The sequence below is a fragment of the Panthera tigris genome, chromosome C1 (assembly GCF_018350195.1).
Source record: "Panthera tigris isolate Pti1 chromosome C1, P.tigris_Pti1_mat1.1, whole genome shotgun sequence".
In the NCBI taxonomy this organism is placed as follows: Eukaryota; Metazoa; Chordata; class Mammalia; order Carnivora; family Felidae; genus Panthera; species Panthera tigris.
The window spans coordinates 185,238,393-185,265,895 of record NC_056667.1 but is presented as its reverse complement, the minus strand read 5'-3'; the positions used below and the strand labels follow the sequence as shown (position 1 = coordinate 185,265,895).

Sequence of the window (27,503 nt, the reverse complement as noted above, 5' to 3'; positions counted from 1 at the left end):
AAGCAAGCCAAGCATAACACTAAAGAAAATTACCAGTGACAACGAAAGGGAACAAGAGAAGAAAAAAGGAACAGAAAAGAACTACATAAATAACCAGAAAACAATTAACAAAATAAAAATAAGCACATACCTATCAGTAATTACTTTAAATGTAAATGGTGTAAATGCAACAATCAAAAAATATAGGGTGAAGTGAGTCTCCTGTAGGCAGCATATAGAAGGGTCTGTATTTTATCACTTCAGACCTAAAGATACATACAAACTGAAGGAAAAGGGATGGAAGAAGATTCCATGCAAATGGAAGCAAAACAAAACAAAACAAAACAAAGGTAGCAATACAAAATAGACTTTAAAACAAAGATGTAACAAGAGAGAAAGAAGGCATTACATAATGGTAAAGGAATCAATGCAAAAAAGGATATAACAATTATAAATATCTCTGCACCCAACATTGGAGCACCTAAATACATAAAACAACTATTAACAGATATAAAGAGAAAGTTTGACCATACTATCGTAACAGTAGGAGACTTTAACACCTACTTATATTGATGGATAAATCATCCAGGCAGAAAATCCATAAAGAAACAGTGTCTTTGGACAACACATTAGTGTTAGCAGATATATACAGAACATTCCATCCCAAAACAACAGAATATACCTTCTTTTCAAACGTACATGGAAGATTCTCCAGGATAAAACATGTTAGGCCAAAAAAGAAGTCTCAATTGGGGCGCCGGGGTGGCTCAGTCTGTTGAGTGTCCAACTTCGGCTCGGGTCATGATCTCACGGCGTGTGAGTTCAAGCCCCGCATCGGGCTGACAGCTTGGAGCCTGGAGCCTGGAGCCTGCTCTGGATTCTGTGTGTGTGTCTCTCTCTCTGCCCCTAACCCACTTGCATTCTGTCTCTGTCTCTCTCAAAAATAAATAAAACATTTAAAAAGAATTAAAAAAAAATAAGTCTCAATAAATTTATGAAGACTAAAATCATATCATGCATCTTTTCCAACCACAATGGTAGGAAACTAGAAATCAATCACAAGAAAAAAACTGGAAAAAAACCACAACCATGTGGGAGCTAAACAACCAATGTGTCAACAAAGAAATCAAAAATACAGAGACAAATGAAAATGAAAACACAATGGTCCAAAATCTTTGGGACACAGCAAAAGCAGTGAAAGGAAAATTTACAGTGATACAGGCCTACCTCAAGAAACAAGAAATATCTGAACAATCTAACCTTATATCTAACAGAATGAGAACAACAAAACCCAAGGTTAGTGGAAGGAAATAAAAGATCAGGACAGAAATAAATGAAATACAGACTAAAATAAAAAAACAATAGAAAAGATCAAGGAAACCAAGAGCTGTTTCTTTGAATAGATAAACAAAAATTGATAAACCTTTAGCCAGACTTATCAAGAAAAATAGAGGACCCAAATTTAAAAAAATCAGAAATGAATGAAGTAACAACTGACAAAACAGAAATCCAAAGAGACTACTATGAAAAATTATATGCCAACAAACTGAACAACCTAGAAGAAATAGATAAACTCTTGGAAAAACACAATCTTCCAAAATTGAATCAGGGATTAATAGAAAATCTAAACAGACTGGGGCACCGGTGTGGCTCAGTTGGTTGAGTGTCTGCTTCTTGATTTCAGCTCAGGTCACGATCCCAGGGATGTAGGATCAAGTCCCATGATGGACTGAGAGTGGAACCTGCTTAAGATTCTCTCCCTTCCTCTGCCCCTCTCCTCACTGATGCACACACTCTCTCTCTAAAGTAAAAACAAATAAAATCTGAACAGACCAATTCAATGAAATTTAATGGGTAATCAAAAAACTCGCAACAAATACAAGTCTAGATATATAGATGAATTTACCAAACAAGGAAGATTTGATAGGTATTCTCCTTCAACTATTCCAAAAAATAGAAGAGGAAGGAAAGCTTCAAATACATTCTACAAGGTCAACATTACCCTGATACCAAAACGAGACAAAGACACTCCCAACCTACAGGCCAATATCCCTGGTGAATATAGATGCAAAAATCCTCAACAAAATACTAGCAAACCACATTCACCAATACATCCACCACAACCAAACTGAATTAATTCCAAGGACGCAAGGATGATGCTTCAATATTCAGAATATCAATGTAAAACACATTAACAAAGCAAAGGATAAAAATCATATGACCATCTCAATAGGGGCAGAACAGGATAAAATTCAACATCTGTTCATGATAAAAACCTCAAAGTGGGTTTAAAGGAAACATACCTCAATATATAAAGGGTATATATGAAAAGCCCAGAGCTAACATCATACTGTGGTGAAAAACAGAGCTTATCTTCTAAGATCAGGAACAAGACAAGGATGCCCACTCTTGCCACTGGAAGTCCTAGTCATAGCAATCAGACAAGAATAAAAGGCATCCAAATTGTTAAGGAAGAAGTGAAACTCTCACTATTTGCAGACAACATAATAGTATACACCAGAAAACCCCAAGACTCCACCAAAAGTAATAATAAATGAATTCAATAATGTTGCAAAATACCAATTAATACACAGGAATCTGTTGCATTTCTATACACTAATAATGAAATAGCAGAAAGAGAAATTAAGAAAACAACTCCATTTATAACTGCACCAAAAAGAATAAAATAGGAATAAACTTAACCAATGAGGTCAATGTCCTATACTCTGAAAACTATAAAACACTGATGGAAGAAATTGAAGGTAACATAAAGAAATGCAAAGATATTCCACTATCATGGATGTGATGAATATTGTGAAAATGTCCATACTACTGAAGCAATCTACAGATTCAGTGCAATCCCTATCAAAATACTAACAGTAGTTTTCACAGAACTGGAACAAATAATACTAAAATTTGTATGGCAGCACAAAAGACACTGAAAGCAATCTTGAGAAAGAACAAAGCAGGAGGCATCATCATACTACCCAATTTCAAGATATACTACAGGGACACCCGGGTGGCTCAGCTGGTTAAGGGTCCAACTCTTGATTTCGGCTCAGGTCATGATTACACAGTTCATGGGATTGAGCCTCACATCAAACTCTGTGCCAACGGCGCAGAGCCTGCTTGGGATTCTCTTTCTCCCTCTGCCCCTCTCCCCTGCTCATTCTCTGTCTCTCTCTCTCAAAATAAACATACGTTAAAAATAAGATATACTACAAAGGTTTAATAATCAAAAAAGTATTGTGCTGGCATAAAAATAGACACATAGATCAATGAAACAGCTGAGAAATATACCCCCATTTATATATGGTCAGTTAATCTTCAACAAAGGAGGCAAGAATATCCAATGGGAAAAAGTCTCTTCAACATATGGTGTTGGAACAATCCTAAAATTTGTATGGAACCACAAAAGACCCGAATAGCCAAAGTAATGTTGAAGAAGAAAACCAAAGCAGGAGGCATCACCATCACAGACTTTAGCCTCTAGTACAAAGCTGTAATGATCAAGACAGTCTGGTATTGGCACAAAAACAGACACACAGACCAATGGAATAGAATAGAGAACCCAGAATTGGACCCACATATGGCCAACTAATCTTTGACAAAGCAGGAAAGAGTATCCTGTGGAAAAGACAGTCTCTTTAGAAAATGGTGATGGGAGAACTGGACAGCAACATGCAGAAGAATGAAACTGGACCACTTTCTTACATGATACACAAAAATAAACTCAAATGGACAAAAGACCTAAATATGAGACAGGATACCATCAAAACCCTAGAGAAGAAAACAGGCAACAACCTCTTTGACTTCAGTCCCAGTAACTTCTTATTTGGTATGTCTCCGAAGGCAAGGGAAATAAAAGCAAAAATGAACAATTAGGACCTCATCAAGATAAAAAGCTTCTACACAGTGAAGGAAACAATCAACAAAACTAAAAGGCAACCAACAGAATGAGAGAAGATATTTGAAAATAACATATCAAATAAAGGGTCAGTATCCAAAATCTATAAAGAACTTGCCAAACTCAACACCCAAAAAACAAACAATCCAGCAAAGAAACGGGCAGAAGACATGAACAGACACTTTTCCAAAGAAGATATCCAGATGGCCAACAGACACATGAAAAGATGTTCAACATCATTCATCATCAGGGAAATACAAATCAAAACCACACTGAGATACCACCTCACACCAGTCAGAGTGGCTAAAATTAACGCAGGAAACAACAGATGTTGGCGAGGATATGGAGAAACGGGAACCCTCTCACGCTGTTGGTGGGAATGTAAACTGGTACAGCCACACTCTGGAAAACAGTGCAGAGGTTCATCAAAAAATTAAAAATAGAATTACCCTACAACCCAGCAATAGCACCACTAGGAATTTATCCAAAGGATATAGGACTGCTGAATCACAGGGGCATATGTACCCCAACGTTTACAGCAGCGCTATCAACAATAGCCAAATTATGGAAAGAGCCCAAATGTCCATCAAGTGATGAAAAGATAAAGAAGATGTGTTTTATATACACAATGGAATGATTACTTGGCAATGAGAAAGAATGAAATCTTGTCATTTGCAACAACATGGACGGAACTGGAGGGTATTATGCTAAGTGCAATAAGTCAGTCAGAGAAAGACAGATACATATGTTTTCCCTCATATGTGGAATTTGAGAAACTTAACAGAAGACCATGGGGAAAGGGCAGGGGGAAAAATAGTTTCAAACAGAGAGGGAGGCAAACCATAAGAGACACTTAAATAGAGAACATACTGAGGGTTGATGGGGAGAGGGGAAAATGGGTGACGGGCATTGAGGAGGGCACTTATTGGGATGAGCACTGGTGTTGTATGTACGGAATGAATCATGGGAATCTACTCCCGAAGCCAAGAGCACACTGTATACACTGTATGTTAGCTAACTTGACAATAAATTATATTTTAAAAATAAATAAATTAATTAAAGAAAAACAATAAAGTTGGTTATCAATAGAAAAAACAAACAAAAAAACAAATGGTGTTGGGTAAAGTGGACAGCTACATTCAAAAAAATGAAAATAGACAGCTTTCTTATACCATACACAAAAATAAACCCAAGACAGTTTAAAAACCTAAATGTGAGCCCTGAAACCATAAAACTCCTACAAGAACACATAAGCAGTAATTTCTCTGACACCGGCTTAGAAATACTTTTCTAGATAGGTCTCCTCAGGGAAGGTACACAAAAGCAAAAATAAACTATTGGGACTACACCACAATAAAAAGCTTTTGAACAGCAAAGGAAACCATCAACAAAATGAGAAGGCAATTTGCTCAATGGGAAAAGATATTTGCAATGATATATCCAATGACAGGCTTACATCCAAAATATATAAAGAACTTCTACAACTCAACACTATAAAAAAACAAATAATCCAATTTAAAAATGGGCAGAAGACCTGAAAAGACATTTTTCCAAAGACATACAGATGGCCAAAAGACACATGAAGAGATGCTCAACATCGCTAATCATCAGGGAAATGCATACCAAAACCACAATGAGAGATCACCCACACTTCTCAGACTGGCTGAAAACAAAAAGACAAGAAATACCAAGTGTTGGCAAGGATGTGGAGAAAAAGGAACCCTCATGCACTGCTAGTGGGAACATTACTAAGTGCAACCACCGTGGAAAACAGTATGGAGGTTCCTCAAAAAATTAAAAATAGGAATACATATGACCCAGTAATTCCACTACTGGATATTTACACACAGAAAATAAAAACACTAACTTGAAAAGATATATGCACCCCTATGTTTACTGCAGTATTTAAAAGCCAAAAATCAAGACTACAAGACTCGGAAACTGCAGTGGATCACTTGGCATCTTGCTGTAAAATGCCATCAGTATTATAAAATAGAATACTTGCATTGTAATTGGAATAATAAAAACTTCCGGCGCCCTTCCTGGCCCATGGTAGGACTGTGCTTCATGCCCTGACTTGTGCTCAAAATGTGATTCATTCTAGACATTGAACAGAAAATGTATCATTTCTGGGTTAATGTTTAACTGATGGTCCAAGACCATCCAAAACTCCCCCTCTGCAACAGCAATCAGTGTACGATGAGTAGACTTCTTCTGCTGACTTGAAATGAACATGGAGTAGGAATGAGACAAATCTTGCTTGAGCCAAATGAGATGTACACCACAGCATAACCTAGCCCACCTGGATTGATAAAATAAATCAGTCAGCCCCCCGTGAACTAACATGTTTCCTGTCACATTACTACAACCCAAACCATCAACTTTTGCCCAAATACTATGTAATACTACATTATTAGTAGGTACACGGCACAAATAAATGGGTCATATTTACCTAAGGTCCTTCCTACCCCAAGAGCAAGGCGAACATGAGCTAGTTTAAGGTGCCTTTTGATTCGCTCAATCATGGTTGCCAAGGAAGCAGGCTCATCCAGTGTGCACAACCGTCCCATCCCAGTTTGTGGAAGTGGAGGCTGAAGAGAAACACAAGTTAGAAAAACTGTCCATCTCAGTCCTAGAAAACATACAGCAAATACTGAGATCAATAAAACATGCACACTGTGAGCTTACTACAGCCAGGTCCCGGTTGAAGTTCAAGGATGCAAGCCTGACAAAAACATTCTCTGACTTCTAGGAGCTCAGTCTCCTGAGAGGCAAATGTTTAGATAACTAATCACAATAAAAGTGTTTAAATACAAGACAGGAACCATTTTATGGGAGCACAAAGAAATGACAAAATAAATGAGCTGGGACTTGGGGTGGGGATACTTGGAGGAAGTGGAACCAAAGGTTTTGCAAAAACGTAGGCCTCCCAGACCAGAAAAAAGTTAAAAAAAATGTATAATAATAATAAAGGGGGTGATGTCAAGTATAGTGTGGTAGGAAAGGGATAGGGTGAGATGTGGAAAGGTACGAGCTCAGAGTGGTTCCAAGAGCAGATGCTACAGCTGATGTGCAGAGCAAGGGATGGAGACAGAGGCCATGGCCAGTACACTATGAGAAAAAGCATGGACTGTCGCCCTTCCGGTGCCCACTAGGGAGACTACTCTTCTTTTGTCACCTGGGATAGGAGAGTTTCAACTACTGTGGTGACAAAGCACAACTTTTCAACTACTGTGGTGACATAGAGAAGAGAAACATTCTATAGATTTGGGGACAGAATCAGCAGGCATGGATTTATGAGAGGCAAGGGAGAGCTCTGTAAACTTAGAAAATCAGGCAGAAGATGATGCCACCAATGAAATAGAAAAAAGTAATATTCAAAGGGGAGATGTGGGAATAAGGTCAATATTTGTATATACTAAATTATATGTGGGATCCATTAAGTGGAACAGAGAGTTCCAGGAAATATGGGTTCATTTTTTTAAGTTTTTACCTTAAGAAAGCATTCTGAGCCAGAAAGTAAAGATGCAGAAATCACCATATGAATAGCTGTCAAGTTAAAGGAGCAAATAGAATGGTCCAGGCAGAGGGTATAAAAGTGATAGAACCTGTAACCGAGTCTCTAACCCTAAAAAGTACTATATGATACTGGGTTTCAACCATACTTCAATAAAAAAACATTAAAAAAAAAAAAACTACCACACTGGGGCACCTGAGTGGCTCAGCTGGTTAAACGTCCAACTTCCGCTCAGGTCATGATCTCATGGGGGGGTTTGAGCCCCACATCAGGCTCTGTGCTGACAGCTCAGTGCCTGGAACCTGCTTTGGATTCTGTGTCTCCCTCTGTCTCTGCCCCTCTCCCACTCACACTCTGTCACTCTCTAAAAAAAAATAAACATTTAAAAAAATACACACAAAAAAAACACACAATACTACACTTCTATAACCTGAATGTGTCTGCCCCTGCACAAATTCCTATGTTGAAATCCTAACCCCCAAAGATGATGGTATTAGCAGGTGGAGCCCTTAGGGGGTACTTAAGTCATGAGAGGGGAGCCCACATGACTGGAATTAGTTTATAAAACAGATTCCAAGAGAGATCCTTAGTGCTTCCCATTACGTGAGGACACAGAGGGAAGGTACCGATGATGAATCAGGAAGTGGACCCTCTCCAGATACCACTCCAAATCTGTCAGCACCATGATCTTGGGAATTCCCAGGCTCCAGAATTGTGAGACATAAATTTCTGTTGCTCATAAGCTATCCAGTCCAGGGTATTTTGTTATAGCAGCCTGAATGAACTAAAACCTCTACCAACACTTTTCCATTCCTGGAATGTCTCCCTTTCTCAGTACAGTATATTTTCCAGGGTATTTTATGTCCTCAACACTACCTTGTGCTTCTTTAGGTAACAGTTAACAGCGTGTTGATATAACAACTTACAAATGAATTTGCCAAACAAAAATGCACAGTATATATTTTTATTACCTTCTCCAGTAACAGAATTTCAGTCTTCTGATAGAATTGTCTGTTCTGGGAAAGAAAAGCCATCACCTGTAACAAAGCCTCCTGACTACAATTCAGACTAATCCGTGTTTGTTCTTCATCATCAGTCCTATTAAAAAAAAAAAAAAATCACTTGCTGTTCTAGGATGAATATAAGTAAAACATATTATAAACAATCCACACTTTACAACCTCCTATAATTAAGATTAGATTTACATGAAATTTAGGGGACACCTGGGTGACCCAGTCAGTTAAGCCTCTGACACTTGGTTTCAGCTCAGGTCATGATCTCAGTTTGTGGGTTCAAGCCCTGCATCAGGATCCTTGCTGACAGAGTCTGTTTGGGATTCTCTCTCTCCCTCTCTCTCTGCCCCTCCCCCACTTGCACTCACTCTCTCTCAAAATAAACTTAAAAAAAAATTTACATGAAATTTAGGTTGCAATCCCAAACCAAACCATTTTCAAGAATACTTTTTTTTTTTAATTTTTTTATGTTTATTTATTTCTGAGACAGAGAGAGACAAAGCATGAGCAGGGGAGGGGCAGAGAGAGAGGGAGACACAAAATCTGAAGCAGGCTTCAGGCTCTGATCTGTCAGCACAGGGCCCGACGTGGGGCTCAAACTCACAAACTGCGAGATCATGACCTGAGCCGAAGTTAGTCGCTCAACCGACTGAGCCACCCAGGTGCCCCAAGAATAGTATTTCTCAAGGGACACCTGGGTGGCTCAGTCGGTTAAGTGTCAAGATTCTTGACTTCTGCTCAGGACATGATCTTTCAGTTTGTGAGTTCCAGACCCCTGTCAGGCTCTGTACTGACAGTGCGGAGCCTGCTTGGGATTCTCTCTCTGTGCCCTTCCCCTTCTCGTGTTCTTTCTCGCTCTCTCAAAATAAGTAAACTTAAAAAAATAAAATTAAATAAATAAATAAAAATATTTTTCAAACTTCAGCATGCATCCAAATCTCCTTGTAGACTTATTAAAATAGAATGTTGAGCTCCACCCCACCTCCCCAGTTTCAGATTCAGTAGATCTAGGTGGGGTCTTAGAATTTACCTAACAAGTTCCAGGTGATGCTGATATTGCTGGTTCAGGGACCTCACTTTGAAACTACTATTCTAGAATTGTTCCTAATCCCAGGTATGCATCAGAAATCTGCTAGCTTCTTAAAATGATAGCTACTGGACCCTTCTACAGATCCGGTGAAATAGAACTTCTATGAACTTCTATGATTTGCCAAAGCAAATCGAATTTTTTTCCCAAATGAAGGGCTTTTTATTTTTGAGACAGAGAGAAAACACGCACGCGCACACACACACGCACGCACGCGCTCAGGGCAAGGGCAGAGAGAAAGGGAGATAGAGGATCCAAAGCAGACTCCAAGCTGACAGCAGTAAGACCGATGTGGGGCTCAAAGTCACAATCCATGAGATCATGACCTGAGCCAAAGTTGGACACTCAACCGAGCCACCCAGGTGCCCTCAAACTGAATTTTTTTAAGGCCCAAAGAAGTTAATTTTTCAAACCACTGAAACAAGAATCTCCTGGACAGATTTTTCAGGCAAACCCCATTCTAATTACATAGCTTTAGGATGAAGCCAACGTTCTGTAGGGGGTCTTGAATGACCCTGAGAAGCAATGCCCTGAAGTGTCTCCAAAAACATTGGCATCAGAAAAGTTTTGTATTTAACCATAAACTCTAAAAATATAATCATAGAATTCTAGAGCTAAAAGACACCTTAAAAGAATCTGGAAGAGTAGTTGTCAACACTGGAATCATCTGTAGAGCTTTGACAAGAAAAAAGGAAAAAGTGCCTGTACCCCAATCTAATCACAAAACCCAGATATCACCCGTAATAAGGAAAAACTAAAACCAAACTAAATGTGCATCAGTTTTAAAAAAGGGAGGAAGGCACCTAGGTGACTCGGTCGAGTGTCTGACTCTTGATTTTGGCTCAGGTCATGATCTCTTGGTTTAATGAATTAGGAGCCCCACATTGGGCTCTGCACTTGCCTCCTTGGGATTCTCTCTCTCCCTTTCTCTTTGCCCCTCCCCAGCTCACACTGTCTCTGTTTCTCTCAAAATAATAAACTTTTTAAAAAAGGAAAAAGTTCATTAGTTAGGAAGAGAAATGCTTAAAGAAAGTCCAGTAGATCCATAAGAAACACTACATAGCAGTTAAAGAGATCTTCTATACCTACATAGAAAGATCTCTAAGACCTCTTGTTCAGTAAAAGGGGCAAATGCAGCATGCCATTTAATTAACAATAAAAAAAAAAAACCCACAAAAATCTGCATTTCTCCATGTTCCTGTATGTGTTTAGAAAGATACCCACTTCTCTGAAAACAAAGGAAAAGGTAACATGAATTGAAGATACTGGAATTGAGTAGAGGGAACAAGGAGGACTTTTACATTGTTTGAAATTTTCATGTGTATCTTTTTAATTTCAGTACTTACACAGTATTTCAATATGGTAAAAGACATCCATAACTGGAATCTATACAAAGTCCTGGAAACAATTTTTCTTGAGGTTTTTTAAATCCCTCAACACTATTAGAAAGCATTTGCAATAATTTTATTACAAGGTATCTACACCTAAAAACCACTCACAAGAGTCCCTTTTTGTTGTAGCCTGGAACAGATCTCCATCTTCTTAAAGTTATTATATTCATCTTTGTTTTTTTAAACAATTATTAAGTTCCAGCTTTGTGTAACTTGTCTCCTAACATGCTTCAAAAGATGTTCGGATAAATTAGCTTCAAAGAAAATCCACTAAAGGCACCATTTTGATATCTCTGCCCTAAATAAATGATTGGCCTTTTAAGAGGCACCTGAATGTCTTCTTCCGTTAAAGTGTTTGAGAATCACTGATTTGCTTGAAACTGGTAAGAGTAAACCTATGTAATCAGTGAGTCAGTAGGGTTTATCTATATACTATAAAGTAAAAACCACCTTTCAACATTATCAGGGGAATTAGAAACGTTGTAAATAAAAGGCATAGTATAGTCCCTCCCACCTAGAAAATAGTGTTACTTGTCATTTTTATTGTTTCAGGAAAAAAAAACCCATGGTTCTTCTGGAGCACCTACATGCAAATGAGAAGTATACTGCCTCGTAAACCCACCCTGGGGGGAAACAATTTGTTTCAGTTCACAATACTAGAGTTATAGAATTTATAAAGAAGATCCTTGCAGATAAGTACACACAAAAAAGAAGAAAAATATATCATACCTAGTAGAAAAAGAAGTGATAGAAATATTTGCAATTTCTTTCACTGCAGAAATGACTTTGTCCAGGTGTTGGGTGGAGTTAACACTGAATTCTACTCTGTGGGTTCCCCCCGTTGGGTAGTTGGCAGCTTTGGAAGGATGTATGGGCCTGGAGGTGCAAACTCCTAGGAATAAAATTGTGTTTTTTTTTTTTTTTTTTTAATTAAAAAGATAAACTATTATGGACAAAATTTTAAGAAATAAGCTTTTAGAAACTGATGTTTATATAATATGCACACATATATATATCCCTTACATATACATCCAAAAGTCCCCATAATCTAGTGATTTAGTATTGACATAAAATCAAATTTATTTTCAGAATTATTTTCCAGAAGACTGTTAAATACCACAAAAACTGGACTCATGAAGTTTTAGATGATACATAGAATTGTGACTGCTTACTAAATTTATTCAGGTAAATCATCATTCAGGTTGCAAATGCTCATAACCTACTTGATCACATTAATTCAGATTATGTCATCATAAAAGTTTCAACCCCAAATGAGTAAATGAAAATAACTAACTAAAAATAAAGCTAAAACACATAGGCTGAATTCTGTCATTGTGCTGGGCATGAGTAAGCATTCAGTGAAAATCTGATTTCTATCTAACTGACATACAAAGAATATCCTGGAGAGATCTGAGATTTCAGAGCTCAATTTAACAAGCACTTCTTGAATTTCTGGGTGCTAGGCACTGTGTCACGTGAGTGAGGACTCACAAAGCTCAGTCCAGCAATAAAGATTTCCTATGCTTTCCTTATTAAGGATGAAAATTTAATTTCTCAAATGCAATTTAATGGCCAGATTTCACAACATTATTTTTAAATATATAAAAATAGAATGGTACCCACATCTAAAGCAGTTAAAATTCTACTAGAAAGACATTCTAAAATTTCAAAGCATTCGTAGGGAAAATATTAAACATGAAAGAAGAGGCTTCTCACCAAGCCCTTTAGCCAACCAGCTATTGACTCCCTGGGGTGCAGCATCATAGGCTGTGTGAGGAGAGTAAATACCAACTCTGTTTTCCAGAGCCTGAATCACCAGGCGCTCCTTCCAGGTTTTCCAGGTTATGTGCGTCAAAGGTCGGAAAATAGGCGGGTGGTAGGAGAGAATAAGATCTGACTTCTTTTGCAGCGCCTCCTCCATCACTTCCTCGGTCAAGTCATTGGTAAGGAAGAGTGTGTTTACAGTGTGTGGTGGGCTTGGTTCCACCAGTAATCCAACATTGTCCCAACTCTCAGCAAGTGAGAGGGATGCAAAGTCATTCAAGGAGGAAAGGAGAACCTTCAAATCCATGAAGGAACGGGAAGAACTGCAGATCAGGGAATGAACAAGCCGGATTGTTGTGGGAGTGAGGAGTACACGAGATAACATACAGAAATCAGGTAAAACTGGGATGCTTGGGTGGCTCAGTCGGTTGAGCGTCTGACTCTTGATTTCAGCTCAGGTCACGATCCCAAAGTTGTGGGATCGAGTTCTGCACTGAGCTCCCCACTGAGCATGAAGCCTGCTTAAGAGTCTCTCTCTCTGCCCCTCTCTCCTGCTTGCACACTAACAACAACAAAACAAAACAAAACAAAAGGGAGAGAAGAAATCAGGTAAAATTGAGTATCTGAAGTCAATACACAGGAAATGGTACACATGTACACTTTAAGCCTGGACCTTTGAGGTAGCAAAGCATATGAGCAAAAGAACTATGTGACTATAGTCACATATCCCTGGGTTCAAATACTGATTCTGCCACTTACCAGCACATGATACCTTAGGTAAGTCACTTAGCTTCTCTGAGGCTGTTTTCTCATTTACCAAATGGGAGCTACTATAACCAAAATCAAAGGCCATCCATAGAAGCAAATCAATTAAGATGTGTAAATCACCTAGCACAGGCCTGGTACATAGTACGCATTCATCCCCACTTCCTCAGCCCCCAACACAAAGTTCTTTTTCTCCCCATCCTTGCTTCAACCACCCTCATCCCTTTTCCATTACTCTAAATACTATCTTTCCTTACAAGTTTCCTTCAACTTTTTATTTATTTTGAGAGAGTCAGAGAGAGTGCAAGTGGGGGAGGCGTGGGGAGAGGAATGGTGGGGGAGAGAGAAAGAGAGAATATCCCATGCTGTCAGCACAGAGCCCAACTCGGGGCTCTCACAAACTGGGAGATCATGACCTGAGCTGAAATCGAGTCAGACACTAACCAGCTGAGTCACCCAGGTGCCCCATCCTTTAACTTCTTAAATAAAGCTTTTTTTCTTTTTTTTAACATTTATTTTTGAGAGAGACAGTGTGAGCAGGGGAGGGGCAGAGACAGAGAGGAAGAATCTGAAGCCAGATCTGTGCTCACAGCAGAGAGCCTGATGCAGGGCTTGAACTCAGGAACTGTGAGATCATGACCTGAGCTGAAGTTGGACACTTAACCAATTGAGCCACCCAGGTGCCTCAAATAAAGTTTTTCTTAATAAACATCTTCAGTGTCTAGCCCCTATACAAAACACTGTTAATTCCATTAAGATTCTAGGAACATTTCTGTTTTTGAAGAAAAGCATTCATTGTATGCACAATAATTAACAAGAAAAGCATGGCCAATTGTAAATTTTACCAAATTAGTCATAACCCATTAATTTCAAAAACAAATTCTTTCAACAAAAATGTTTAACAAATTTGTTGAAAAAAACTATTTTTTTCAGCAGAAATGTTTACTAAGAGATGTGAGTACTTGTTCAGTATCTGATTTGAATGGGGCGCCCGGGGCGGGGGGGTGGGGGTGGGGGCTCAGTTGGTTGAGTACCCAATTCTTCTTGATTTTGACTCAGGTCATGATCCCAGGGTCCTGCGATTAAGCCCCGTGTCAGGCCCCACGGCGCCTGCATGGAATTCTCTCTCTCCCTCTGCCCCTCGCCCCGCACGCTTTTTCTTAAAAACAAAAACAAAGAAATGATGCAGACCCTACAAAATCCACTGAAGCCTAAGGTCTCGGAAGACCTTCTAAAGGTCCTTATACCACTTCCACTCTCGAATTTCCAAGTTCTGATACTGCCCCACTTTCCAGACTCTTCTAAATCTGGCAGGCCTTGAAAGTGAAGCCCTAGTGGGCCACCATACCACTTTTGAGTTATTTACTGCTAAATTTGAAAGAACCCTTGTAAATAACATAGAACACCCTCCATTTTTAGAAAACCGAGAAGCTTGACGCAACAATTAACAATGGGAGGCGGCATAGCATTGTGGGTTGGAGGACCCATTCTGAAACGCAACGAACTCCCAGAACCACAGCTGTGTAACAAATGTCTCAACCTCTGCTGTCTCACCTTCTTTAGAATGAGAATAAAAGTGCCCTGCTTATAGTGTTGTCACAAGATTTAACCGTACAGCTGGGAACAATGCCTGGCCTAGAGTAAGCACTGTTTTTAAAATACATTAGTAGGGACCACTTTACAGCCTGCGAACTGCACCCTCTTACGTTACTTTATCTACCCGACATTTCAGTCCCACTTCAGACCTTTTCCAGGACAGTGACGAGACCAGGCACTGGCAGAAACTCCTGAGTTAGGACCCCTGCTCCCCTGGTGCCCTATGCTCTTATGCCACAAGGCAGTTTCCTGCCCCTGTCTCCTCCTCTGCCTCCTTTCACAGACGCAATCTCACAACTCCTACAATTTACGCTAACCTGGGCCTGGCCAAGCGGGAATAAATAGCCCAGGACTCACCAATTCTCCTCTAGCACCACTTCCGGTCCTGCGCAGGGACTCTTGGCATTGCAAGATGGGGCGGGGGAAAGGAGCTGGGCGGAAGTGGTCCTTCCCATTTTACGTCTGAACCCAAGGCACTTCTGGAGGTTGCCCAGAATAGTTCCGGTTTACGTTTTGTGTCTTTGTATTATTATTAAAAGAGCTCCCGTTCACTGTCAAAAGCGTACCAGGTGAAGATAAATGACACTGTCTTCCTAGTTATAGTCATTTTGGTTTGAGATAGCAATGAGGCTGGAAGGGAAAAGGAGGCGAGCAGGAGAGGGGCGTTCTCGCTAATGGGTCCCGCGCTCGACTTCCGGTAGCCCTAAGACACTTATTCCGAAACATGGGCATCTGCAAGGAACGGCATCTGTCGTTTCAATTAGAGCTGTGCTAACTGAAGCGGTAAGTAATATCACACACTCTTTCATTCACTTATTGAGACACTTGTCAAGCTCCGTGTTTTAGTTCTTGGGCTTGCGTCAGCATTCTGGGCGGGGAGGGTGGTGTTGGAACAGATTTAATTAGAAAAATATGTACTGTATTAGCGATAAGTGCTATGAAAAAAGGAAATTGGACAGGCACTAGAGTCAAGGCAGTTTTAAATAGAGTTATCAGGCCAGTGAGACCTGACTTTTGAGCAGAGACTTGGACGTGAGGAAACTAGCTGTCCAGATGTCTAAGTATAAGTGTTCCAGACAAAGGGAACACCCAGTGCCTAGATCCCAAGGCGGAAATGTACCTGGCTAGTTGCGGAGTTTGCGAGGAGGCTTTTGAAGAAGAGTGAGCAGGGGAAGTAAGAGATTGAGGGGCTTGAGTCGGATAGGATCTCCTCATTTCCATAACCAAATTTTTATTACTTAGAGGGTGCTATTGTAGGCATTTTAAATATGCATTAAAAATGAGCATGTGTGAATTAAGAGAGGAAAATGAACTTAATTCTTTTCTCTTTTGGGAATAAAGATTCGTTTTCTAACTTCTCTCGGGGAGACTGAGAAATTAAGCAATAATACTTCCCGAAACCATCAGGAAGAAAAATGGTAAGTTTTACACAATTCTTATGAATGTGTTTCATTATAAATAATTTTTAGAAATTCATTGAAGGGAAATAAAATTGCATGAACTTTCAATGGCAAGACAGAAATGATAAACTGTAGAAGCATAAAATGTATGATGCCTCTAAACAAAGCCAGAAACAAAACTACTTTTAAATTCTTCAGTGTTTTCACTTAAAATGCATAGAATTTACTTTTTACAGAAAAAGACTGATTACAACATATAGATGGAAAGAGGGAGTTGAAGCGTATAGCCAGGTGTGATCATTTTAATTGGATCCTTTTGTTTGTTCTAAGGTGGGCAACTAGAGCTTGAAGTAGAAGAAAAGCAATGAGAATCATGCTGTCTCCCCCCCACCCCCCAACCCCACCTCACACACACTCCTGCCCTCTATCAACCTGAACATACTCTCTGACTGCTGGATACTACTGGAAGAAGAGAAATGAAAAAGGAAGCCTCAGAATAACCCCGCCAGGGGCGCCTGGGTGACTCAGTTGGTTAAGCTTCTGACTTCACTCAGGTCATGATCTTGAGGTTCCTGAGTTTGAGCCCGGTGTCAGGCTCTGTGCTGACAGCTCAGAGCCTGGAGCCTGCTTCAAATTCTGTCTCCTTCTCTCTCTCTGCCCCTCCCCCCTCAAAAATAAACATTAAAAAAATAATAACCTCTCAGAATCCCACCCCACAATGGGTAACAAAAGGAATGTTACTCAACATCAGATAAACAAAAAACAAGCAAGCAAGAGTAATATGGTTATCTCTGCACATTTAGAATCTAGAAAAACTGAGAATTGTTGTCTTTAGTGAAGAAAGGAATTGTTTTTAACACTGTCTCTCAATTTAATTACATTAAGGGAAATGGTGCAGACTATGTTTTGAAAAGTCATTTTCTTACTATTTTTCAATATATATTAATGATGTTGGGGAGTTGCTATTTAAATCAGTAATACTAACTAACCATTGTTTTCATTTTTATTGATGAAAAATTCAAACTTTAAGTATTTCCATCACAGTATTTACTGTCAAGTTTTTAGGGTGGATACTATTTTACATTAACATATATTTATCATCTGGAGTTTTTTTTCTACTGCTGAAATAAATTTTGAAGAAGTACAGCTTCTCAGCTATGTGGATAGGTCATCTCTGAAATGGTATTTCTTTCTGTGTTTTCATTCAGATTGTCATCTTTAATCTAGTTTGGGAAATAATACAATGCATAAAGTCATCCGAAGAAATCTTAATTGTTCTCACATTCTCTCTCCTTTTTAGTCAGTGACACTACATACAGATGTAGGTGATATTAAAATAGAAGTCTTCTGTGAAAGGACACCCAAAACATGTGAGGTAAGTACCATTATGTACATATTAAAAATGAGTTAATGCAACAGGATAACCATTTTGAAATCAAATTATCTAACCTAAAAATATAAAAATTAAAAAAAAACTTGTCTATAAAACTATTGTCATGGGGCGGCTAGGTGGCTTAGTTGGTTAAGTGTCTGACTTCAGCTCAGGTCCTGATCTCATGGTTCAGATTCTTGAGTTCCAGCCCTACAACAGGCTCTCTGCTGCCAGCATGGCAGCCCTCTACCCCTCCCTCACTTTGCCCTTCCCCTGCACACACATGCATACATGATCTCTCTCAAAAATAAATAAACATAAAATTTAAAAATACAAAACCATTGTCAGGAAAAACTATCCATTAGAATTATTGGCCTGGTTTCCACTTCACCTTTGAGGATCAAAGAAAGAGTAGATAATTTTTCTCTAACCATAGAGTGGCTGGTATCTTTTTCTTTTGACTTATTTTCCTCTGGAAATATAAGTAATCATTACCATGTTAGGTAAGATAACTGTTTCTTATGTTATTTTACTTGTTTAAATGACAAAGAAGGAAAGAACTGGCTCTCTATATATTCATTCAACATTTATTTATGGGGACACCTGGTGGCTCAGTTGGTTAGGCACCGACTTGTAATTTTGGCTCAGGTCATGATCTTATGGTTTGTAGGATCAAACCCCAAGTCAGGCTCTGCTGCTGTCAGTGCAGAGTCTGCTTGGGATTCTCTCTCTGCCCCTCATGCACATGGGCATTCGTTCACGTGTGCACTCTCTCTCTCTCAAACTTAAAAAAAAAAATCTACAATTATTTATGAAAGGCTATCTTGCCAGGGTCTGGGAGTACTGTAATGACCAAGAGACATTCCTTGCCTTCGTGAAACTGATATTCTAGCTGAGAAGATAAGCATTGGAGGAGGGAGGGGGGACAGGGAGGGATTCATTCTAGAAAAAAAAAGTGATTCTAGAACGTGATAATGTCTTGAAAGAAATAAAGTGTTGATGTAGGGACTAACAGAAAATAATTATTTAAAAGAAGGTGAGGGCAGGCCTAACCAAGAAAGTGATACTTAAATCACATGCAGAAAAATAATGAAGGCATCTCCATAGAAAGACATATAAAAAGAATATGCCAGGTATAGAGATAGCAGTACAAAGGCCTCAAGATAGGAATGCTTACCTCTTGTGGATGAATTTTCAGAAGGATGATGGGGTTAACACAGTAAGTAACAGAAAGAAGTTATTATCACATGAGATGCAGAGGTAGGCCAGGTCATGAAGGGCCTATTAGGCCCTACTGAAGATTGTGTGTTTTATTCCAAAAACAGAAGGAAGCAAAGTGTTTTAGGCAGAGAAGTGACATTATCCAATGTAACGCCTAAAAGACATAAATACATTGTTATAGTGTTTTCAGTAAATACAGTTTGTTCTTTAAATGTTTCTGTTATATCATTTCCCAGTTATTATTTTTACTCTTTTCAGAATTTCTTGGCTCTTTGTGCCAGTAATTACTACAATGGATGTATATTTCATAGAAATATCAAGGGTTTCATGGTTCAAACAGGAGATCCAACAGGTAAGTTATTCTATTAATATCTAGAGAATTGGGTATATAGTGTGAAAAAGAGGGTAGACAAAGAATAGAAAAATATATAATGTAATATTGTGTGTCAACTATACTCAAAATATTTTTTAAATAAAATTTATTTAATTTTTATAAAATAGATAAAATATAAGCATGTGGATTGTTGTGTTGGGGATTTTTTTTGTTTTTTTGAGAGAGAGCGAAAGTGGGGGGAGAGGGGCGGAGGGAGGAGGGAGGGAGGGAGGGAGGGAGGGAGGGAGGGAGAGAGAGAGAGAGAGAGAGAGAGAGAGAGAGAGAGAGAGAGAATCTTAAGCAGGCTCCATGCTGAGCATGGACGCAGAACTTGATCCCTTGACCCTGGGATCATGACCTGTGCTGACATCAAGAGTCAAACGCTTAACCAACTGAGCCACTCAGGAGCCCCTACATAGAATTTTTATAACCAGGCCCCTTACCCTAGCAAGAAATTTTTAGTCGAAGCTACCAGCACTTAGATTTAAAGTAAAATATGAACAATATTGATAGGGAGGGGATTGGGTTTTTTGTAGAGATACTTTATTTTTCCAGTCTGTAAAGTGAAATTTTGAGGAGAGGACATGTCAAATTTTATTTGTATTTAACAAGTTATAAAATAGCCCTTTTGTTTTAGAAAATGAACCCTTTCTCAACTTTAATTAGATACTTCTTTTGATTTGCTTGTCTTGTAATATAGGTACCGGAAGAGGAGGTAACAGTATCTGGGGCAAGAAATTTGAGGATGAATATAGTGAATATCTTAAGGTATATCTCCAATGTATCAACATCTGGTTTCTAATGCCTTGTTTACACTTGAAACCTTTAATACATATGTTGTAGTAACACAAGTTAATGTTATTAGTATACAAACATACTTTTTTTCTAGTAGTACACTTGATAAATGCCAGGGAGAAATTATAAATGGCAGTTGTTGCCTAAAATATATTCTAGAATCTCACAATCACATGAATCTTGATATTAAGTGAGCTTATCTGTGTGCCCAACCTGAAATGTTTTAATCAGTAATGTACCAAAAGGGCCTAATGTCTCACTATAAAATTTATGTTGAATGACCTGAATCATTGGGCTTTTTTTGATAGTAGGGAAGAAAGACTTCCTGGTTGCAATACTGCCCATTATCAATGTCCAACTTTCAACATTTTCTGTTAGATCTTTGAATATTCCTGTATTAACTTAATACCTGTGGTAGATCCCAACTACGTTAAAGAGAAATGCATAGCATGGTAAAATTAGAGGTTTTTATTTCCTTTGTCATATTTTTCTGTGTTTTTCAAACTTTTATTTCCTTTTTTTTTTAAGATTTTATTTTTAAGTAATCTGTGTATCCAACATGGGGCTCGAACTTACAACCCGAAAATTAAGAGGGCATGCTTTACCAATTTAGCCAGCCAGGCACCCCAAGAACTTTTTTTTTTTTTTTTTTTTTTACTAAAAAACTAATGCATGCCTATTTTTTAAAAATCTTATTTTAAATTAAATTTAAAAAATTAAAATAAATAAGTGTCATTTCCCAGAGGTGACATCTGCTAACAGTTTATCATATGGTCTTTTAAGCTTTGTATCTGCATAGAATGATAACTTTAGAAATTAGAAAAAGATAAATTCTGCTCAGTAAGAATATGTAACTTAGGGGGTGCCTGGGTGGCTCAGTCAGTCAATCGTCCAGCTTTGGCTCAGGTCATGATCTCATGGCTTGTGAGTTCGAGCTCCGCATCAGGCTCTGTGCTGACAGCTCAGAGCCTGGAGCCTGCTTCAGATTCTGTGTGTGTCTCTCTCTCTCTCTGCCCTTCTCTTGCTCACACTCTGTCTCTCTCTCTCTCTCTCTCTCTCTCTCAAAAATAAATAAACATAAAAAAAATTTTTTTTAAAGAATATATAACTTAGTATTGTATTTCAGTTACATTAAAATATGCCCAAGAAAACTCTGAAAAAAATTCATTGCAGTGTTTATGTCTGGATGGTGGTACTAGGAGTAATTTTTTTTTCTTCATTTTGTTTTTCTATCATAAGGAAACATTACTTTGGTTATAGGAGTTGGGGTTGGGAGGTGATAAATTATAAGTCATTCTTTTCATGAATTACAAACAAGAACTTTTTAGGCATTAATTAATAACTAACTGCCTCCTCAACACTAATCCACCATCCTATACCAGTGATTTTCAACACTGGGTATTACAGACTCACGTGTAGTTGTAAAAATATAAAATATTAAGGTCTTACAACCCCCTAAATGTAGAGAAAAATAGGAGGACTGATTAGGACCTAGATTATATTTTCAGGTTTCCTGGTGATACCTACAGTCAAGATTAAGAATCATTACCTTTAGGGGCACCTGGGTGGCTCAGTCGGTCAAGCGTCCAACTTCAGCTCAGGTCATGATCTCACACTTCATGAATTCCAGCCCGGTATCAGGCTCTGTGCTGACAGCTCAGAGCCTGGAGACTGCTTCAGATCCTGTGTCTCCCTTTCCCTGCCCATCACCTGTTTGTGCTCTGTCTCTTGTCTCAAAAATGAATAAATGTTAAAAAAAATTTTTTGAAAAGAACCATTATCTTGATATGCAGAGTTGAGGGTGTGTATTGAATATTCACATACCCTGATCCAGCAATTCCATTCCCAAATGTTTATCCTAGAAAACTCTTGTACAAATGCATCAGGAAACAGTACAAGAGTGTTCCTAGAGTGTTTTTTTAACAGCAAAAATCTAAAAACAACCCAAATGTCCATTGATCATAAAATGTACACTGTAGTATATTCAGTTGTGGAATAATATAAAGCAGTAAAAATCAGAACTACACACGTATGTGTGTAAATCTTAGAAAGAAAATGATAGTGTAAAAAGCACTTCCCAGAAGACTACAAATAGTAAGATACTACTTTAGAGAGCTCAGAAATAAGAAAAAGGAAACAATATATTGTTTAGGCATATATAAAGATAGTAGGATAATGGTTCACTTTTGGAGAGGCTGGGGTAATAGATGAGAGGAGTAGTAGGCATATGCAACAGTTTGGTAAATTTGAATTCTTAAATCTTAGAAATAGGTTATTAAGTATTTTATTAAGTTATAAGTGGTACATACATTCTGGTGCATGTATCAAATATAACATTTGACTGGTAGTCACCTTTAGGAAGTCAATAAAGCATTAATATCTTGATGCAGTTGTATCTCCATTGCTTGTGTCATTAGTGTCCCCTGATGAATAGCTAAAGAGAGAATAATCATTAGAGTTATTTATGATCTTTTATATTGCACCTCCTTGTAACACAGTTCTGTCACGTCTTCAATCTTATCAGTAAAGTCTTTTTAATTCTTTTACACAAGTCCCTTTTATAACAAATAGTATCATAAATATTAAAGCTATAGGAGACCTTCCTTCGATCATCTAGTCCTGGGTTGTGAACTGACTGCCCTTGGGTGGAAGATCCACAGATGTATTATCTATGGCCATTGGTTTAAAAAAAAAAATTAGGGCCATTAGGCAAGAGATAACACCATTCCTTTTGCCAGCCTCTGTAATGTTTACATTCTGTTCAGTTAATTTATTATTTGCTTACCCTTGTGAGCATTTCAATTCTGAATAAACCCCTGAACTAGTCCAACCTCCCTCCCTTGTTTTACAGATAAAGAAACTAGCCAGAGTCTAGTGTATGTGTGAAGAGGTTATGGGGATTTTGGTTTTATTGTCTGCCTGATTGTTTCATGCCAGCACACTGTTCCTTAATGTAAATGTAAGGATTCCTATCATATATTGGTATTGCTAAGTGTTTGTGACTGTACTTCTCTAAAGTGAAAATGAAATTAATTGGGGCACATGATTTGATATAAACAATTTACATACAAGGTTTCAGAAATATAGATAATCCAGAAACTGATCATTTAGATTAGCCCTAATAGAAACTGATTAAGTGTTTTCTTGGTCCCTGAAAGAGTTCAGGTCTTGTTTCAGTCCTATTATTTGGAACATTTATATAAAAACACAGTTAAATCAATATTTTGGCCTGTCTTTTACAGCACAATGTTAGAGGTGTTGTATCTATGGCTAATAATGGCCCAAACACCAATGGATCTCAGTTCTTCATCACCTATGGCAAGCAGCCACATTTGGATATGAAATACACAGTATTTGGAAAGTGAGTATTCTGGTTATGGTTTCCTTTGGAAATTCCTTTTGGAATTTATTTTTTAAAATAAATCAACGCTTAAAAAAAAAAGAAAGCTAAATATACCTGGTAAGCCCTCCACTTACCAGCCCTGTGACCTTGGGAATTTATAACCTCTTCAAGCCTTAATTCCTTTATTTTGCGAAATAGGAGCCAATACTTTTTTCAGGATCGTTATGCAAAGTATCAGTTATATAATGGATTTCTTCTTATGAAGAAAGATGGTTCATTTTTGTCACCAATATTCTAAGTGGTGCCTCTTCTTCCTCAACCATCTTTATCATCCATCCCCAAGCTCAGCTCACGGTCATAATGTAAGCAGCACAGCTCGAGTCACAACATGGGTTCCAGGCAGAAGGAAGGAGGAAGAGCAAAAGTTTACTAGTTGCTTGTCAGCTGAGTAAACCCCCCTTTTTTTTTTTTTTTTTTCCAACGTTTTTTTATTTATTTTTGGGACAGAGAGAGACAGAGCATGAACGGGGGAGGGGCAGAGAGAGAGGGAGACACAGAATCGGAAACAGGCTCCAGGCTCCAAGCCATCAGCCCAGAGTCTGACGCGGGGCTCGAACTCACGGACCGCGAGATCGTGACCTGGCTGAAGTCGGGCGCTTAACCGACTGCGCCACCCAGGCGCCCCGAGTAAACCCCTTTTTATTTTTATTTATTTATTTAACATTTATTTATTTTTTGAGAGACAGAGCGTGAGTGGGGGAGGGGCAGAGAGAGACGGAATCACAGATTCTAAAGCAGGCTCCAGGTTCTGAACTGTCAGCACAGAGCCCGACACAGGACTTGAACTCACAAACTGTGAGATCATGACCTGAACCAATGTCGGATGCTTAACCACCTGAGCCACCCAGGCACCCCAAGTAAGCCCCTTTTTAAAGACCTTCCCTAGAAGACCCAGAACTTAGCAATGAGGCCTCCTCTTACCTACAAGGGAGGGTAGGAAATGTTTTTTGGCTAGACACATTGCCATTCTTAGTAAAATGAGGTTTCTGCAAGAAGAGAGGGTGCCTGACTCCTAGGGAGGCATTTAGCAAGCTCTGCCAGAATATTCACTATAAGCACTATGCCTGGGAATTGCTTTCATAAATCAGCAAGAAGTCAACTTGTCTGTTTATTCAACAAATATTTACATGCTCAATAAACCAAGGTACAGTTATAGTTTCTTTTATTTAACAGTTTGAATTCCAAGTTAGGTTAATGAAAAATAGAAGACTCAGCAACTCTTATATTTCATTCCATATACATATGTCTGATTTATAGATTAATAACCAGTGAAATTAATGAAATATTACATCCTTTAGTAGTATTTGCCTGGACGTAAATAATTCAGGTTCTCTTCCTTTTATTTTCTCCTTTAAGTCACCATTCAGAATTATTAATCATTAATTACTAGGGTTTATGTTACTAGATTTGTGATAAAACTAGAGTTAAAAACAAAGCTTCTTGGGGCCCCTGGGTGGCTCAGTTGATTAAGCATCTGACTTTTGGTTTCAGCTCAGGTCATAATCTCAGTGTGTAAGTTTCAGCCCTGCATTGGGTTCTGCACTGACAGTTTGGAGCCTGCTTGGAATCCTCTCTCTTTCCCTATCTGCCCCTCCACTCCCCACTGTCTCCCTCTCTCTCTTGAAAAATAAATAAATAAACTTTAAAAAAAAGTTTAAAAAGGGGCACCTGGGTGGCTCAGTTGGTTAAGCGTCTGACTTCTGCTCAGGTCATGATCTCACAGTTCGTGATTTCGAGCCCAGAGCTGAGCTCTGTGCTAACAGCTCAGAGCCTAGAGCCTGCTTCAGCTTCTGTGTCTTCCTCTCTCTCTGCCCCTCCCCAGCTCATGCTCGCTCTCGTGCTCTCTCTCTCTCTCTCTCTCTCAAAAACAAGTAAAAACATTGAAAAAAAGTTAAAAAAAAAAAACAATTCTTAACCTTAGGTCCCTTAATTCCTTGCAACTGTGTTTTATATATATACAACACATTTATTTCTGGGAATACAGTACATAGCTTTCCTTTGATTCTCAAAGGGGCCCATGTCCCAAAATACTTGACCTACTGGCCTCAATTTTACATGCCCTTTTTTGCCTGAGATCTGTTTCCCATATCCTCTGTTTCTCTTATTGACCCAGGAGGAGAGACAGCTTTTGAAACTTAAAATTTAAAGACTTTAATGGTTCTACATTTGGAAGTAAATTCAAAAGGTTATTAGAAATGTAGGGGTGCCTGGGTGGCTCAGTCGGTTAAGCGCCTGACTTGTGCTCAGGTCTTGATCTCGTGCGGGGTCTTGAATTCCAGCCCCACATTAGGCTCTGTGCTGACAGCCCAGACAGAGCCTGGAGCCTGCTTCACATTCTGTGTCTCCCTCTCTCTCTGCCCCTCCTCCACTCACATTCTTTCTCTCTCAAAAATAAACAAACATTTAAAAAAAAAAAAGGCAAAATAGGGGGCACCTGGGTGGCTCAGTTGGTTAAGCATCTGACTCTTGGTTTCTGCTCAGGTCATGATCTCAGGGTTTGTGGGCTCAAGCCCCACATTGGACTCTGTGCTGTCAGTGTGTAGTCTGCTTGGGATTTTCTCTCTCTCTCTCTCAAAATAAGTAAATAAAAAAATTTTAAAGAAGAAATGGAAAATAAAATGTAAATATGTTATCTTTTTTTTAAACATTTTTTTAAATGTTTATTCTTGAGAGAGAGAGAAACAAGAGTGTGAACAGGGGAGAGGCAGAGAGAGAAAGGAAGACACAGAATCCAAAACAGGCTCCAGGCTCTGAGCTGTCAGCACACAGCCCTACGCAGGGCTCAAACCCAGGAATCGGGAGATCATGACCTAAGCTGAAGTCGGATGCTTAACCACCTGAGCCACCCAGGCGCCCCTCTGTTATCTTTTTTTTTTTGAGTAATACTACAAGTGTCCAGAATTGATTTGAGTTGAACTAGGAGGTATAATCTAAAGCCACCTTTTCTTAGCAAATGTTTTAGACTAACTTGCCAGAAGGATAGCTGTCAATATTTTTTTTTCTTGGTGAAAACATGAAGTGGGTTTGCTGTAAATGGGTTTAAGTGTCCCATCTCCCCTCCTCTTATTTTATTACTACTGTTTTTTGTTGTTGCCCAGATGTAAAAAAGTATAAAAATACCGTATTTACACAATAAAGTGCAAAGTGGCCACCCACTTCAGCACCTTCAGTATAGGGCAGTACTGATTAACAACAGTGTCACCCTTACATAGTTTCTCTGGGTATTTCCCATAGTAAAGAAAATCTGTGAATGGTTATATTAGACCCATTTGTAGCTATGCTGTGGGAATATTTTAGTGGTAATATTCCTATTCATTGCTATTATCTAAAGGCATAAAAATGAATTCTTGAATTTTGGCTCATATCTGTGGTAGAAAATCAAATCAATATTTTATTGTACACTCAACTAGGAAATTCAAAGAACTTTGAGACATTATCCTTTTCTTTTAAGGAAACTAATGCTATAGGTATTTCGATAGTATGTTTCATACATTTATATGGTTTCTCTTTCAGGGTAATAGATGGTCTAGAGACTCTAGATGAATTGGAGAAGTTACCAGTAAATGAGAAGACATACCGACCTCTTAATGATGTACACATTAAGGACATAACTATTCATGCCAATCCATTTGCACAGTAGCTATAATAGATCTGGAAGAATATTTGGCAGACTATTCAGAGGAACACACCTATTGTGGTTTACCCAGTTTTAAATTATGTCAAGAGACTGCATCATCCTTCTGCTTGTTTACAAATAAGATTTTCTATGAGTTGGTGGTATCAAAGGGCCCTACACAGCTTTTATTCCCATTATTAGAGCATATTCCTTACTAAAACTAGCATCTAATGTATTTAAGTTTAATTTTTTTTAAGCCCTTTTGTTTAATTATTACATATAAACATTCATTCTTAAATGCTGA

The 27,503-nt window shown here is 38.5% G+C and overlaps 2 protein-coding genes across 5 annotated transcripts in view; one reads left to right on the top strand and one right to left on the bottom strand.

Moving 5' to 3' along the window:
• NIF3L1 (NGG1 interacting factor 3 like 1) overlaps positions 1-15,452 on the bottom strand; it is a 23,005-nt gene extending 7,553 nt beyond the window's left edge. The window contains exons 1-5 of one of the 4 annotated variants that reach the window (XM_042995035.1): positions 15,377-15,451; positions 12,611-12,981; positions 11,624-11,786; positions 8,375-8,501; positions 6,339-6,477 (exon numbers count right to left, since the gene is read on the bottom strand). In XM_042995035.1, coding sequence (XP_042850969.1) covers positions 6,339-6,477; positions 8,375-8,501; positions 11,624-11,786; positions 12,611-12,965 — 784 coding nt within the window. In that variant the 5' untranslated portion in view covers positions 12,966-12,981; positions 15,377-15,451. Of the gene's footprint in view, positions 1-6,338; positions 6,478-8,374; positions 8,502-11,623; positions 11,787-12,610; positions 13,221-15,168; positions 15,352-15,376 lie in introns of those variants that run through there. The other 3 variants (XM_007090011.3, XM_015541001.2, XM_042995036.1) reach the window with 3 other exon arrangements.
• Positions 15,443-27,503, top strand: PPIL3 (peptidylprolyl isomerase like 3). The gene is made up of 7 exons (XM_015541003.2): positions 15,443-15,802; positions 16,361-16,437; positions 17,720-17,794; positions 19,271-19,364; positions 20,086-20,153; positions 23,423-23,541; positions 27,097-27,503. The coding sequence occupies exons 2-7, from the start codon at positions 16,435-16,437 to the stop codon at positions 27,221-27,223; spliced, it is 486 nt and encodes a 161-aa protein (XP_015396489.1). The 5' UTR covers positions 15,443-15,802; positions 16,361-16,434; the 3' UTR covers positions 27,224-27,503.